Source organism: Oncorhynchus masou, chromosome 2 (genome assembly GCF_036934945.1).
Source record: "Oncorhynchus masou masou isolate Uvic2021 chromosome 2, UVic_Omas_1.1, whole genome shotgun sequence".
Lineage (NCBI taxonomy): Eukaryota > Metazoa > Chordata > Actinopteri > Salmoniformes > Salmonidae > Oncorhynchus > Oncorhynchus masou.
The window spans coordinates 26763761-26780547 of record NC_088213.1 but is presented as its reverse complement, the minus strand read 5'-3'; the positions used below and the strand labels follow the sequence as shown (position 1 = coordinate 26780547).

Here is a 16787-nt window from a genome sequence, read left to right as displayed (position 1 = left end):
AATCAACCCTCATTGATTATTCATGTGATGCTGGTAGACAGCACAACATTCTAACTCTATTCTGTGGAGGGAACATCAAAATAGAATATCTGCTAAGACATCCCTCTGCACTGCAGGTAAAACACATTAAACACTCACTAGGCACTTCACCAGCACTGTGTTCCCAATAGGGACAGCATTAATGCATCACTGTTGAGGGGTCAATGGGTACCGTTCAGACTACGTTGTTATTGACATCAACTGGGGTAGGTGGGGCGAGAAGAGTAGAGGTGTCTAATGCACATTCTAGCTTACCACTAATGCATATCAATTAACATGTCTTCTCTATTGTAATGCGGTAGTTGACCCTCATTGTCACAGCTGTGTTTATGTCATTATCTACCTGTCTGAAACACATTCACACACTTGATTGCTGACTGTCGCTAGTGAGTGTTTTTTCTGTGTGTGTTTCGGAAAGGGAGATGTACTGTGTATGTAGCACACACACTAACCACAAACACACACATTATTGAACCCCCCTGGCTCTGCTCCATCTACCCCCCCAGCTGAAGGAAGCACTCTTCTCCTTCACCTGACCTTCAGCCTCTTATTATCTTCAATTAAGAACCCTTTCGTTTAAATGGTCTGGGCAATGCCAAGCAACACAGAGTGAATGGGCAATTGGAGTGTGTCATTGCTGATTTAGAGGTTGCGTGTGTTTTGGTGTGGGAGGAATGGGAAAGATGGCGACTGGCTGGGCATTACCATTACCTTTATAGTCCTATCACACAGGATAAAGATGTTAGATCATCATCCAATTGTGACTATGAATTCCCTAGCACTTCATATCCCATGCTGGTGTGACTGATCTCTGTATGATGTCATTCTACACGTTTTGTAATGTAATCGTAAGAGTTATGTGTTGCTTCCTAGAGAACATATCGGAGGCTACATGACATGTCACTCCCAATAACTACTGTGGTTCCTCCAGTGACATACACTGCATTTTAAAGACATCACCTGCTGTTTTCTGCTTCACTGGAAAGCTCCATGACAGATATTAATGTATCACTATTTCCCATAATTTCCAAGTGGTTATTGCAGTGTATCAAACAGGAGAGGAAACTAATGTTTTTTCCTGGAGTGTGTGTGTGTTTGTTCTGTACAATGTCAAAGAAATGGAAAGAGCTTTTGTTTTAACCATCTCTCTCTCGTTCTTCGTTTCTCTCTCTTGCTCTCTGCAGTACCTTGGACGATGAGGGCAGCAACCTCCGCCAACAGAAGCTAGACAGACAGGTAGGTCTCCCATGTCCCTGTACTGTAGCAGAGCAGCTCAGCCACTTACTGATATGAACCTCCTCTGTTGTTCCTTGGCTGGTAAAGGAGACTGTAGTGTGATGAAAAGAGAGGAAGAATATACTCTACAGAAGGGTTGCGCTATATTTGATAAATTACTGTGAACTAGAAAGTTCACACACCTGGTTTTCATGGTAGACAATAATTCAATCTCTGATTATTAGGCAGGGATGAAAGCCAGCTAAAGCTAATCTGGTTAATTGTTTTTAGGAGATGTCATCAGTGTTATACTTATGCATTAATGCCAGAGGAGGTGTGGTATACAGCCATTAGCCATTGGCCATATACCACAAAACCCTTATTGCCTTATTGCTATTATATGATCACTTGGCTACACAGCTGATGCCTGCTGGACTGTTCATTAACACGGTACTTCATTTTGTTTATCTGTCGGCCCCAGCCTCAACTCAGGCCCTGTGTGTAGCTAACTGACCCTCTCTGCCCATTCACCACCGTTTACCCGCTGTTGTCTTACCTGTTGTCTTAGCTCTCCCAATCAACACTTGTGATTGCTTTATGCCTCTCTCTAATGCCAATATGCCTTGTATACTGTTGTTTAGGGTTGCTCTCATTATTTTATTTTACTGCGGAGCCCCTAGTCCCACTCAACATGCCTCAGATAGCTCCGTTGTCCCACCCCCCACACATGCGGAGACCGCACCTAGATTAACTGGCGCCTCCAGAGATGCAACCTCTCTCATCGTCACTCAATGCCTAAGTTTACCTCTACTGTACTCGCACCCTACCATACCCTTGTCTGTACATTATGCCCTGAATCTATCCTATCACACCCAGAAATCTGCTCCTTTTATTCTCTGTTCCCAACGCACTAGACGACCAGTTCTTATAGCCTTTAGCCGTACCCTCATCCTACTCCTCCTCTGTTCCTCTGGTGATGTAGAGGTTAACCCAGGCCCTGTTTGTCCCCAGGCCCTCTCATTTGTTGACTTTTGTCACTGTAAAAGCCTTGGGTTCATGCATGTTAACGTCAGAAGCCTCCTCCCTAAGTTTTCTTTATTCACTACTTTAGCACACTCTGCCAACCCCGATGTCCTAACCGTGTCTGAATCCTGGCTTAGGAAGGCCACCAAAAGTTCTGGAATTTCCATCCCCAATTACAACATTTTCCTTCAAGATAGAACTGCTAAAGGGGGCGGAGTTGCAATCTACTGTAAAGATAGCCTGCAGAGTTCTGTCATACTTTCCAGGTCTGTGCCCAAACAGTTCGAGCTTCTACTTTTAAAAATCCATCTCCCCCGAAATAAGTCCCTCACTGTTGACACTTGTTATAGACCCCCCTCAGCTCTCAGCTGTGCCCTGGACACCATATGTGAATTGATTACCCCCCATCTATCATCAGAGTTGTGAGTTGTACTGTTAGGTAACCTAAACTGGGATATGCTTAATACCCTGGCCGTCCTACAATCTAAACTAGATCCCCTCAATCTCACACAAATTATCAAGGAACCACCAGGTACAACACAAAATCCGTAAACATGGGCGACCTCATAGATATCATCCTGACCAACTTGTCCTCTAAATACACCTTTGCTCTTTTCAAACAAGGATCTCAGCGATCACTGCCTCATTGCCTGTGTCCGTTATGGGTCCGCAGTCAAACGACCACCTCTTATCACTGTCAAACGCTCCCTAAAACACTTCTGCGAGCAGGCCTTTCTAATCGACCTGGCCCGGGTATCCTGGAAGGATATTGACCTCATCCCGTCAGTAGCGGGTGCCTGGTTGTTCTTTTAAAAGTGCTTTCCTCGTCTTAAATAAGCATGCCCCTTTCAAAAAAGGTAGAACTAAGAACCAATATAGCCCTTGGTTCACTCCAGACTTGACTGTCCTTGACCAGCACAAAAATATCCTGTGGCGTACTGCACTAGCATCGAATAGTCCCTGCGATATGCAACTTTTCAGGGAAGTCAGGAACCAATATACACAGTCAGTTAGGAAAGCAAGGCTAGCTTTCAAACAGAAATTTTCATCCTGCAGCAGTAACTCCAAAAAGTTTTGGGACACTGTAAAGTCCACGGAGAACAAGAGCACCTCCTTCCAGCTGCCCACTGCACAGAGGCTAGAAAACACTGTCACCACCGATAAATCCACGATAATTGAAATTCTCAATAAGCATTTCTCTACGGCTGGCCATGCTTTCCACCTGGCTACCACAACCCCGGTAAACAGCTCTGTACCCCTCCGCAGCAACTGGGCCAAGCCCCCCCCCCCGCTTCTCCTTCACTCAAATCCAGTTAGCTGTATATAGCCTGTCTTTTTACTGTTGTTTTATTTCTTTACTTACCTTGTTCACCTGACTCCTCTTTTGCACTATTGGTTAGAGCCTGTAAGTAAGCATTGTAAGGTCTACACCTGTTGTATTTTGCGCACGTGACAAATAAACTTTGATTTCATTGATGTTCTGATAGAGCTGCAAAATCTGGATCCCTACAAATCAGCTGGGCTAGACAATCTGGACCCTTTCTTCCTAAAATTATCTGCTGCCATTGTTGCAACCCTTATTACTTGTCTGTTCAACTTCTCTTTCGTAACGTCTGAGACTCCTAAAGATTGTAAAGCGGCTGCGGTCATCCCCCTCTTCAAAAGGGGACACACTCTAGACCCAAACTGTTATAGACCTATATCCATCCTGCACTGCCTTTCTAAAGTCTTCGAAAGCCAAGTTAACAAACAGATCACCGACCATTTTGAATCCCACTGTACCTTCTCTGCTATGCAATCCGGTTTCCGAGCTGGTCACGGGTGCACGTCAGTCACGCTCAAGGTCCTAAATGATATCATAACCGCCATCGATAAAAGACAGTAATGTGCAGCCGTCTTCATCGACCTGGCCAAGGCATTCGACTCTGTCAATCACCGTATTCTTATCGACAGACTCGACAGCCTTGGTTTCTCTAATGACTGGTTCACTAACTACTTATCAGATAGAGTTCAGTGTGTCAAATTGGAGGGCCTGTTGTCCGGACCTCTGGCAGTCTCTATGGGGGTGCCACAGGGTTAAATTCTTAGACCGACTCTTTTTTTCTGTATATATCAATGATGTTGCTCTTGCTGCTGGTGATTATTTGATCCACCTCTACGCAGATGACATCGTTCTGTATACATCTGGCCCTTCTTTGGACACTGTGTTAACAAACCTCCAAACAAACTCCAATGCCATACAACACTCCTTCCGTGGCCTCCAACTGCTCTTAAATGCTAGTAAAACTAAATGCATGCTCTTCAACCGATCGCTGCCTGCACCCGCCCACCCGACTAGCATCACTACTCTGGACGGTTCTGACTTAGAATATGTGGACAACTATAAATACCTAGGTGTCTGGCTAGACTGTAAACTCTCCTTCCAGACTCACATTAAGCATCTCCAATCCAAAATTAAATTTAGAATCGGCTTCCTATTTTGCAACAAAGCCTTCTTCACTTATGCTGCCAAACATACCCTCGTAAAACTGACTATCCTACCGATCCTTGACTTCGGTGATGTCATTTACAAGATAGCTTCCAACACTCTACTCAGCAAGATAGATGCAGATTAGATGCAGTCTATCGCAGTGCCATCCGTTTTGTCACCAAAGCCCCATATACTACCCACCACTGCGACCTGTATGCTCTTGTTGGCGGGCCCTCGTTACATATTTGTCACCAGACCCACTGGCTCCAGGTCATCTATAAGTCTTTGCTAGGTAAAGCTTCACCTTATCTCAGCTCACTGATCACCATAGCATCACCCACCCGTAGCACGCGCTCCAGCAGGTATATTTCTCTGGTCATCCCCAAAGCCAACACCCCCCTTTTGGCTGCCTTTCCTTCCAGTTCTCTGCTGCCAATGACTGGAACAAATTGAACGAATCTGTAAATATCCCATCCAACCAACTACTTACCTCATCCCATATTTGTTTTTGTTTTTGCACACCAGTATTTCTACTTGCACATCCTAATCTGCACATCTATCTCTCCAGTGTTAATTGCACAATTGTAATTACTTCGCAACTATGGCCTATTTATTGCCTTACATCTTTACTTCATTTGCACACACTGTATACAGATTTTTCTATTGTGTTATTTACTGTATGTTTGTTTATTCCATGTGTAACTCTGTGTTGTTGTTATTGTCACACTGCTTTGCTTTTCTTGGCCAGGTCGCTGTTGTAAATGAGAACTTGTTCTCAACTGGCCGACCTTGTTAAATGAAGGTGAAATAAAAAATAAAAAACTGGTTACCAACATAATAAGTTTTTTTTTTTTGTCATACATGTGGTTTAGGGTCTGATATAGTACCACCATCAGCCAATCAGCATTCAGGGCTCAAACCATCCAGTTTATAATGTGTAATAATGCGCAATCAGAAGTGTATTATGCCGATCAGCCTTTGCCACTTCTGTGCTATCCATGATACATGATAAAGATGTTTATCAAAGTGTTGTCATAGACCTGACCAGCGTAGAAAATGGCGTCGACATCAGTGGCACTCTCAAGAGACTCGTCAATTAGCATATTTTCATCGGCCCTGTGTAATTCCATCAAGATACTGGGTTACATCAGCAACCTCTCCCTAGGGTTACATCAGCAACCTCTCCCTACACATTACATTTATTGCATTTCCTGAAATGTAGGAACGAATTGTAAGGAGATTATTTTTCAAATGGTGATTAAAGGCTAATCGTAGTGGATTAACGGGATAGACAGAGGATTAGGGTTTGCGGTACTACATTAACATAAACCAAATCACCAGAGAGACTTTCAAGCATTTACAGTGCCTTTTTATTTGGATTTCCTGTAATGGACATACACAAAATAGTCCAAATTGGTGAAGTGAAATGAAAAAAGTAACTTGTTTAAAATAAAATAAAAAGTTAAAAAGGGAAAAATGGTGCGTGCCTATGTATTCACCCTCTTTGCTATGAAGTCCCTAAGTAAGATCTGGTGCAACCAATTACCTTCAGAAGTCACATAATTAGTTAGATTGCACACAGGTGGACTTTATTTAAGTGTAACAGGATCTCAGTGTATATATATACCTGTTCTGAAAGGCCCCAGAGTCTGAAACACCATTCAGCAAGTGTCAGGAGCCAAGGAGCTCTCCAAACAGGTCAGGGACAAAGTTGTGGAGAAGTACAGATCAGGATTGGGTTATTAAAAAATATCAGAACATCCCACGGAGCACCATTAAATCCATTATTAAAAAATGGAAAGAATACGGCACCACAACAAACCTGCCAAGAGAGGGCCGCCCACCAAAACTCACGAACCAGGAAAGTAGGTGCATTAATCAGAGAGGAAACAAAGATACCAAAAATAACCCTGAAGGAGCTGCAAAGATCCACAGCGGAGATTGGAGTATCTGTCCATAGGACCTCTTTAACCCATACACGACACAGAGCTGGGCTTTATGGAAGAGTGGCCAGAAAAAAGCCATTGCTTAACGAAAAAAATAAGCAAACACGTTTTGGTATTCGCCAAAAGGCATGTGGGAGACTCCCCAAACATATGGAAGAGGGTACTCTGCTCAGATGAGATTAAAAGGTAGCTTTTTGGCCATCAAGGAAAACGCTATGTCTGGGGCAAACCCAACACCTCTCATCACCCGAGAACACCATCCCCAAAGTGAAGCATACTGGTGGCAGCATCATGATGTGTGGATGTTTTTCATCTGCAGGAACTGGGAAGTTGGTCAGAATTTAAGAAATGATAGATGGCGCTAAATACAGGGAAATCCTTGAGGGAAACCTGTTTCAGTTTTCCAGAGATTTGAGACTGGACATAGGTTCCCCTTTCAGCAGGACAATGACCCTAAGCATACTGCTAAAGCAACACTCGTGTGGTTTAAGGGGAAACATTTAAATGTCTTGGAATGACCTAGTCAAAGCACAGACCTCAATCCAATTGTGAATCTGTGGTATGACTTAAAGATTGCTTAAACATATTTTGCTTTTTTGAAGTGGTAGGCATGTTGTGTAAATCAAATGGCACAACCCCCCCCCCCCCCAAAAAAAAATGTTTATTCCAGGTTGTAAGGCAACAAAATAGGAAAAATGCCAAGTGGGGTGAATACTTTCGCAAGCCACTGTAAGATAACACTACTCAATACTGCTTGCACAAATCAATCTGCAATAATTTTAGTGGATTACAAGTCAGAAAATGGTTGGAGATGCTAATTGTAAAGTTAACTTCTTGAAACTCCCCATCCCGGATCCGGGATCGTGACTAAAGCCTCAGGCTCATTAGCATAACACAACGTTAACGATTTCTGAAAATCGCAAATAAAATGAAAATAATGCGCCTACTCTCAAGCTTAGCCTTTTCTTAACAACACTGTCATCTCAGATTTTCCAAATATGCTTTTGAACCATAGCAATTCACTAATTTGTGTAAGAGTATGCTAAGCTAGCTTAGCATTTTGAGTAGCATTTAGCACGCAACATTTTCACAAAAACCAGATAACCAAATAAATAAAATCATTTACCTTTGAAGAGCTTTGGATGTTTTCAATGAGGAGACTCTCAGTTACATAGCAAATGTGCAGTTTTTCAAAAAAATATTATTTGTGTAGGACAAATCGCTCCGTTTTGTTCACGTTTGGCTCTGAAAAAAACCTGTATACAGTTATAGCCTGAAGCTCATTAGCATAATGTAACATTAACGATTTCTGAAAATCGCAAATAAAATGAAAATAATGCGCCTACTCTCAAGCTTAGCCTTTTCTTAACAACACTGTCATCTCAGACTTTCAAAATATGCTTTTGAACCATAGCAATTCACTAATTTGTGTAAGAGTATGCTAAGCTAGCTTAGCATTTTGAGTAGCATTTAGCACGCAACATTTTCACAAAAACCAGATAACCAAATAAATAAAATCATTTACCTTTGAAGAGCTTCGGATGTTTTCAATGAGGAGACTCTCAGTTACATACCAAATGTGCAGTTTTTCCTGAAAGCGTCTTTGTGTAGGAGAAATCGCTCCGTTTTGTACATCACATTTGGCTACCGAAACGAACCGAAAATTCAGTCACCTACAACGTCAAACTTTTTCCGAATTAACTCCATAATATCGACCGAAACATGGCAAACGTTGTTTGGAATCAATCCTCAAGGTGTTTTTTCACATATCTCTTCATTGATATATCGTTCGTGGAAGCCTGCATTCTTCTCTGAATTCTGTGGAAAAATACTTGCAGCTGACTTTTGCGCACCAATTTCGGCGCAGGACACCGGGCGGACACCTGGTAAATGTGGTCTCTTATGGTCAATCTTCCAATGATATGCCTACAAATACGTCACAATGCTGCAGACACCTTGGGAAAAACGACAGAAAGGGCTGACTCACTCCTCTCGCATTCACAGCCATATAAGGAGACAATGGAAAACTGAGCCTCAAAAATCCTGCTCATTTCCTGGATGCCATTTCATCTTGGTTTTGCCTGTAGCTCTCGTTCTAGGGCACGCACAGAAAATATCTTTGCAGTTCTGGAAACGTCAGAGTGTTTTCTTTCCAAAGCTACCAATTATATGCATAGTCGAGCATCTTTTTGTGACAAAATATTGCGCTTAAAACGGGCACGTCTTTTTATCCAAAAATGATATAGCGCCCCCAGAGTTTCAACAGGTTAAGTGATCTAATAAACATGGGAGTGATTTTAATGAACATCGCACAACTCTCTCAATTATATGATGTGCAAGTGATGTCATTCTTACGGGTCCTATCCCCTAATCTTTGAATGGGTTTGATGATTATTTCATCAAATTTGTGAAAACACCAATATAGTGACAATTGCACAATTTTTGTTGCTTTGTACTCCAGCACTTTGGATTTGAAATGATACAATGACTATGAGGTTAAACTGCAGACTGTCAGCATTCATTTGAGGGTATTTTCATCCATATCGTGTGAACCGTTTAGACATTACCGCACTTTTTGTACATTATTGGGACAAATTCACATATGTGCATTAAAGTAGTACAATGTTAAGTGGTCCCATTGTCATAGCCCACAATGACTACATCATCAAATTGTGATGCTACACATTTTTTGGACGCATTTGCTGTTTGTTTTGGTTTTGTTTCAGATTATGTTGTGCCCAATAGAAATTAATGGTAAGTAATGTATTGTGTCATTTTGGAGTCACTTGTATTGTAAATAAGAATAGAATATGTTACTAAACACTTCTACATTAATGTGGATGCTACCAAAATTGCGGCTAATCCTGAATGAATCGTGAATAACAGATGCACAAATTGTGCGTCTAACTTTCTCACTCATCATTATTCACGATTCATTCAGGTCTCAATATTTTTGGTCACCTAAAATGGGGGGACTATGTACAAAAAGTTATGTCATTTCTAAACGGTTTATCTGATATGGATGCAAATACCCTCAAATTAAAGCTGACAGTCTGCACTTTAACCTCATAGTCATTGTGCTGGAGTACAGAGCCAGAACAACAACACAATTGTCACTGTACCAATACTTTTGGAGCTCACTGTATATCAAATTATACTTCTGTTTGTGGATTAATTTACTTCTGCAAGATGTCATTTATGACGTTTTTGCTGAAGACCATTGTGCTACATTTTTACCCATTTGAACACCATTCAAAAAGTTTTTTAAAACCTTCCTGGAAACTACGCATCACTTTCATACCATATAGAGTGAAGATGGCATCAAAGAACTGACGTTTTACATTCTCCCAACCAATTGTGCTGTTTTGTTAGTTTTTTGCATTTTGTGCCATTTATTTTTTTACTTATTGTGTACATAATGTTGCTGCTACCGTCTCTTATGACCGAAAATAACTTCTGGACATCAGAACAGTGATTACTCACCGTGGACTGGAAGGAACTTTTTCCTTTAACGAGTCCGACGAGAAGGATATCCTGCTTTCACTGGAACAGGCCCAGATCCACGCCTTTTGTGTGAAGAAAAGATGGATAAAATGGGGCCGCAGGTCGGCATCCTTCTGAAGATCCGTAGGCGAGCGAGTAAACTCCCACTGCCATCCAGGTGTGTTTATTTGTGAATAAAAGCTGGTGCTCGATGTCTAATATTAAAGAAGTCTCGAGGTATTGCTCGCCTGAGGTAGATTACCTTATGATAAGCTGTAGATCCCACTATCTACCAAGAGAGTTCTCATCTATATTATTCCTAGCTGTCTATTAACCACCACAGATCGAAGCTGGCACTAAGACCACTCTCAACAAACTCTATAAGGGCATAAGCAAAGAAGAAAATGCTCACCCAGAAGTGGCGGGAACTTTAATGCAGGCATACTTAAATCAGTTTTACCATTTTTTTACCAGGATGTCACATGTGCAACCAGAGGAAAAAAAAAATCCTAGACCACCTTTACTCCACACACAGGGATGCATACAAAGCTCTCCCCCGCCCTCCATTTGGCAAATCTGACCATAATTCTATCCTCCTGATCCCTGCTTACAAGCAAAAACTAAAGCAGGAAGAACCGGTGACTCGCTCAATACGGTAGTGGTCAGATTACGCGGATGCTACACTACAGGACTGTTTTGCTAGCACAGACTGGAATATGTTCCGGGATTCATCTAATGGCATTGAGGAGTACACCACCTCCAGTCATCAGCTTCATCAATACGTGCATCAACGACATTGTACCCACAGTGACTGTACGTACATATCCCAACCAGAAGCCATGGATTACAGGCAACATCTGTTTCAAGCGAAAGGCTAGAGCTTCCACTTTCAAAGAGCGGGAGACTAATCCGGACGCTTATGAGAAATCCCGCTATTCCCTCCGATGAACAATCAAACAAGCAAAAGCATCAATACGGGATTAAGATTGAATCCTACTACACCGGCTCTGACACTCGTTGGATGTGGCAGGGCTTGAAAACTATTACGGACTACAAAGGGAAACCCAGATGCAAGCTGCCTAGTGATGTGAGCCTACCAAATGAGCAAGCAACACTGAAGCATGCACGAGAGCACCAGCTGTTCTGGATGACTGTGTGATAACGCTATCGGTAGCCGATGTGAACAAAACTATTTGAGAATGCTGTTCATTGACTACAGCTCAGAGTTCAACACCATAGTGCCCACAAAGCTCATCAGTAAGCTAAGGACTCTGGGACTAAACACCTCCCTCTGCAACTGGATCCTGGACTTCCTGACGGGACGCCCCCCAGGTGGTAAAAGTAGTTAACAACATGTCTGCCACGCTGATCCTTAACACTGGGGCCCCTCAGGGGTGTGTACTTAGTCCCTCCTGTACTCCCTGTTCACCCATGACTGCGTGGCCAAACACGACTCCAACACAATCATTAAGTTTGCTGATGACACAACAGTGGTACTCCTGATCACTGACAATGATGAGACGGCCTATAGGGAGGTCAGAGACCTGGCAGTGTGGTGCCAGAACAAAAACCTCTCCCTCAATGTGAGCAAGACTAAGGAGCTGATCGTGGACTACAGGAAAAGGCAGGCCGAACAGGCCCCCATTAACATCGATGAGATTGTAGTAAGAGCGGGTCGAGAGTTTCGTGTCCACATCACCAACAAACTATCATGGTCCAAACACACCAAGACAGTCGTGAAGAGGGCACAACAAAACCTTTTTCCCCTCAGGAGACTGAAAATATTTGGCATGGCTCCCCAGACCCTCAAAAGGTTCTACAGCTGCACCATTGAGAGCATCCTGGTTGCATCACCGCCTGGTATGGCAACTGCTCGGCATCTGACCGTAAGGCACTACAGAGGGTAGTGCGAATGGCCCAGTACATTACTGGGGCCAAGCTTCCTGCCATCCAGGACCTATATAATAGGCAGTGTCAGAGCAATACCCATAAAATTGTCAGAGACTCCAGTCACCCAGACTATAGACTATTTTCTCTGCTACCGCACGGCAAGCGGTGCCGGAGCGCCAAGTCTAAGAACAAGAGGCTCCTCAACAACTTCTACCCCCAAGCCATAAGACTGCTGAACAATTAGTAAAATTTCCACTGGACAATTTACATTGTCCCCCGCTACTCGCTGCTTATTATCTATGCATAGTCACTTCACCCCCACCTACATGTACAAATTACCTCAACTAACCTGGAGCCCTGCACACTGACTCGGTACCAGTGTCCCCGGTATATAGCCTCGTTATTCTTATTGTGTTACTTTTTTATTATTACTTTTTATTTTAGTCTATTTGGTAAATATTTTCTTAACTATTCTTGTATTGCACTGTTGATTAAGGGCTTGTAAGTAAGCATTTCACGGTAAGGTCTACACTTGTTGTATTCGGCGCATGTGACAAAGTTTGATTTGATTTGTATTGTGCTTAGGGCTGGCATAACTACTGTAATACTGTGCAGTTATGGATGAAGACCATCATGAAAATAAAATAACCTTTTAACACTTTTTTTTTTACAGTGTTATATTTTTTTGGGTGAAATGAACAGCTGACTGAAGACCGGCCAGGTATTTGTAGCTTCGTAAGAACCATCCTGATCACTGTAGTGCTGCAGTGGCCTGCTGGTATTCACTCAGGGAGTTCCTGTTGGGTTCACACAGTGTGATTTTAGTGACAGAGGAGAGAAGACAGTATTATAGTCTGGACCAGGGGTCTGGTGTGCTGCAGACTGTTCTGTTTGTCTGTCTATCTCTGTAGATTTTCTGCAGAATTGACCAGGTTCCTCGCGCAAAACCATTTATCATGTTACAGTAATGGGACATACTGGTCAAATAGATTTTGGTTGCATTGGTTTGAGCCTTGAGTTTGAGGTTTTGGTTATGTGGTTGTCATTACTGTGAGTCTATCATGAAACTCCCATGGCTTGGTCACTCAATAGCTGAGGACAGAATTACCATTATTGCTCAGCTGCTTTGCATATGAAGACAGAAGGATCTGAGGCTAAAAGGGGATTTCCACATAACACAATAATTTGTTTATCCACTCTAGCTTCTCCCTCATGTGGGTGCTAACAAGCAGGCTAGGTAGTGCTAGTATCAACAGCCAATCCAGAAGGGGCTGGAAGCTATAGTGAGCTCTATGTCCATAACGTTGCGATATCGCCAATTATTATCATAAAGTTCAGCTTGCCCCAACTTTGGTCCCGCCCTTTGGTCCCGCCCTGTTCATGCTCCCTCGCCCATGCTCGTATTGCCCAACGTTCCCCTCGTTCACTTCCCTCCATTGAAAATGAATGGGGCTCTGTTATTTCATCACCCCCAATGAGTTATGTGGAAATGCATTGTAAGGTTGTTCAGCATGACATGTACAGTATGATCTCCATCATGTGTTCTTGCTATAGAACTTAAGGAGCCTGTGATTGCATCAATTTGGCAAACACTGAAGACTGAAGGAAAGCTCAAACCAACCTTCCATCCATGTAACCGTAACACTTTTGCATTTTATTCTCAAAGTCGATCTGTTTTGAAAGGAATTGTTTGTTAAAGAACATAATATTAAATGTACTGCTTTTCCACAAAAGAAAAAGAACATACAAAAGAAATTGTCAAGATATTCTGTGCAAAAGAAAGATAGACCCTTTCTCTGTATTTCTTCACATCGTGTGGTGTCCCTGCTGAACAAACCATTGTTTGAATATTGTTTCAATATCAAATTGGGTATGGATATTCATACTGCATTACCGAGACAGGTACCCAAGCAACAGTGTTCCTTAAGCAGCATCCACATCCAGCTTCAATCCTGAAAAGTCTGTTCATCGAAATGTCAGGAGTTACTGTAGCAAGTTGCATAACCAGTCCTGATGCTGTAACGATTTTGTTTTAGGTCCAAAAGATGGCACATGTTGGTTATTCACCTCACATGCTTTTCAAATTGTGAATTTCTTGGTAACCTCCTGGCTGTACATGCACTGTCAGGCATTGTGCATGAGAGAAGCACAACGTCTTGTTAGTAGAGAGAGAGGAGGCAGAGTAGGAAGAGGAGATAACTTATTAGTTGGTTATTTCACTGTACAGTGACTGGTGGTGTTTTGGACAGCTCCTCCCATGGTTCCTCCTGGTTAACTTAGTTCAGGCTTCCTCCTCCTCCACACTCCACAGAAGATGTTGTGTTCTGGTCATGGCTGAAGTGGTGGGCTAAATGACACAATCCCAATTCTCCACCCTTTTCCCAAAGTGTGCACTTGCACACTTCCTATCTTGGAAACTCCCTCTAGCCAACAATACACCAATCAAATACTTTTCGATTCATTACAGGAAGTGTGCAAGTGCCCACTTAGGCAAAGGGGTTGAGAACTGGGACACAGACATGGGTTTAGATTAAGGGAACTCTGTACTGGTACAGCAGATAATAGTACAACAGAGTACAGTCGAGTGGTGTTCCTGCTTCATCAGGGATTCTCTCAATATTTGATGAGCTTCCAGCCTTGGGATCTCCCTTTGTTTGTAAACTTACATAATCTCAGATGACTGCTGACTGCATCAGGATGGAAGGGATACCCAAGCTGTAGTAATACTTCATGTCGATTTCCACATTGCCAGAGAAGGGGGGGGGGAGAAACAGCTGAGGAGAAACAGATTGGGGCAGTGGTCCTGAAACATTAATTACAGAAGCAGAAGACATTCTATTTTGGTGCTTCTGAGACTGTGCTATGCAGAGGTTTGAAGCAACTCTTCTTGCTTTCTCTGTTTTTGAACTCTGAGGGTGTGGAGCTCTAACACTCTGTGAACTCAGGAGAGCTGGCTTTTACAGGTTTTAAAAAAGTTTGTGACTGCTTAAAATTAGGATTATGACATAAATTAAATTGGCTCATGTGGGAAAAGGAAAGTAATTATTTAGTGTGAAAGTAGGATAATGAATTTGTGCAAAGACACAGATTCTACTGAGCTACCGGATAAGGATAAAGGATTTGTGTGAGAAAAGAAGAGGTTATATGAATTTTTGGTTTGTGTGTGCCAGTGTGTGAATCATGTTAGAGAGTTCATATACTGGTCACTTCTGCAGCTGATGGTTCAGGCTTATCTTTGGTCAGTCGTGTGATTTAATGTCCTTCCCACATTGGACATAGGAGTCAGTATTTTATGATTATTACATGACACACTGTGCGATTTTACCAAATTAAAATCTTGATATCCACCAGTGGTGTAAAGTACTTAAGTTAAAATACTTTAAAGTACTACTTATGTTTTTTTTGTTGTTGGTATTTGTACTTTACTGTTTATATTTTTGACAACTTTTACTCCACGACATTCCTAAAGAAAATAATGTACTTTTTACTCCATACATTTTCCCTGACACCCAAAAGTACTCGTTACATTTTGAATGCTTACCAGGACAGGAAATTGGTCCAATTGACGCACTTCAAGAGAACATCCCTGGTCATCCCTACTGTCTCTGATCTGGCGGACTCACTAAGCACAAATATTTTGTTTGTAAGATATGTCTGAGTTTTGGAGTGTAAATGTTGGAGTGTAAATTCAAAATACAAGAAAATCATGCCATCTGACTTGCTTAATATAAGGAATTTTAAATGATTTATACTTTTACTTTTGGTACTTAAGTGTATTTTAGCAATTACATGTATGTTTGATACTTAAGTATATTTAAAACCAAATACTTTTAGACTTTTACTCACTCAAGTAGTATTTTACTGGGTGTCTTTCACTTTTACTTGAGTAATTGTCTGTTAAGTTATCTTTACTTTTACTCAAGTATGACAATCGGCCACTTTTTCCACCACTGACATCCACCTGGCCAGATTGTACGATTTACTTCAGTTTTGTTGTCACATTCTGTGATTGGCTTGCGCTGCTATGTCAGCCGACATAGGCTACATCAACTGCAGTGGTGTATTGGATCTGCGCATGTTTCAGCACCAGCAGCGCAAGCTTCCCTCTATGTGAATGCGAGAGTAAAATGAGTTCGGAAATTATGCATTTTAGAATTTTCACATACAAACTTTATTATGTCCGAACTCAGAATCAAATACCCTTCCCAAAAATAACATGGTCACTGTGGTAGAACGTTTATTTTGATTGGTGGTGATGTGCGTTTATCAAAATCCCATCAGGTAAACAAGATTATTAGGGAAATCATTTCTTCTTGCAAAGCATTTAAACGTTTAAATAGAACTGTTATAAGACACGTCTGTCAACTAGTCTGGTTCCTCTTCAGGAAATGGTAAAAACTAAAAAATAAATGAAGGCAGTCACCCACCTACAGGTGAACGAAATGTAGCAGACACAGTCAGGCAGAGGTCAAACTCATGTCCCAATGATCTTGTCCTTGATAGGGTGTTCTGTAGCTCATGGTATGAAGACAAGCAGAAATGTAATTTATGCTGGACTGTGGCATGATTGCAAGCTGGGCAGATGCACATGTTTGTCCAGTAATCAGTAATCTTTAATCTACTGTAGCTCAGGTGATTGGAGGGCCAGAGCGCACAGACACATTTCTTCTCTCAAGGACACAGTCTTGTGTCTTGTTACAGTGAGGACGCAGTGTGTGTGT

General features: G+C 42.0%; 1 protein-coding gene across 3 annotated transcripts in view; it reads left to right on the top strand.

Moving 5' to 3' along the window:
* LOC135557787 (tubby protein-like) overlaps window positions 1-16787 on the top strand; it is a 113869-nt gene that overhangs the window by 66552 nt on the left and 30530 nt on the right. For all 3 annotated transcript variants that reach the window (XM_064991411.1, XM_064991394.1, XM_064991403.1), the window contains exon 2: window positions 1224-1275. In XM_064991411.1, the coding sequence (XP_064847483.1) occupies window positions 1224-1275 (52 nt within the window). The remainder of the gene's footprint in view (window positions 1-1223; window positions 1276-16787) is intronic.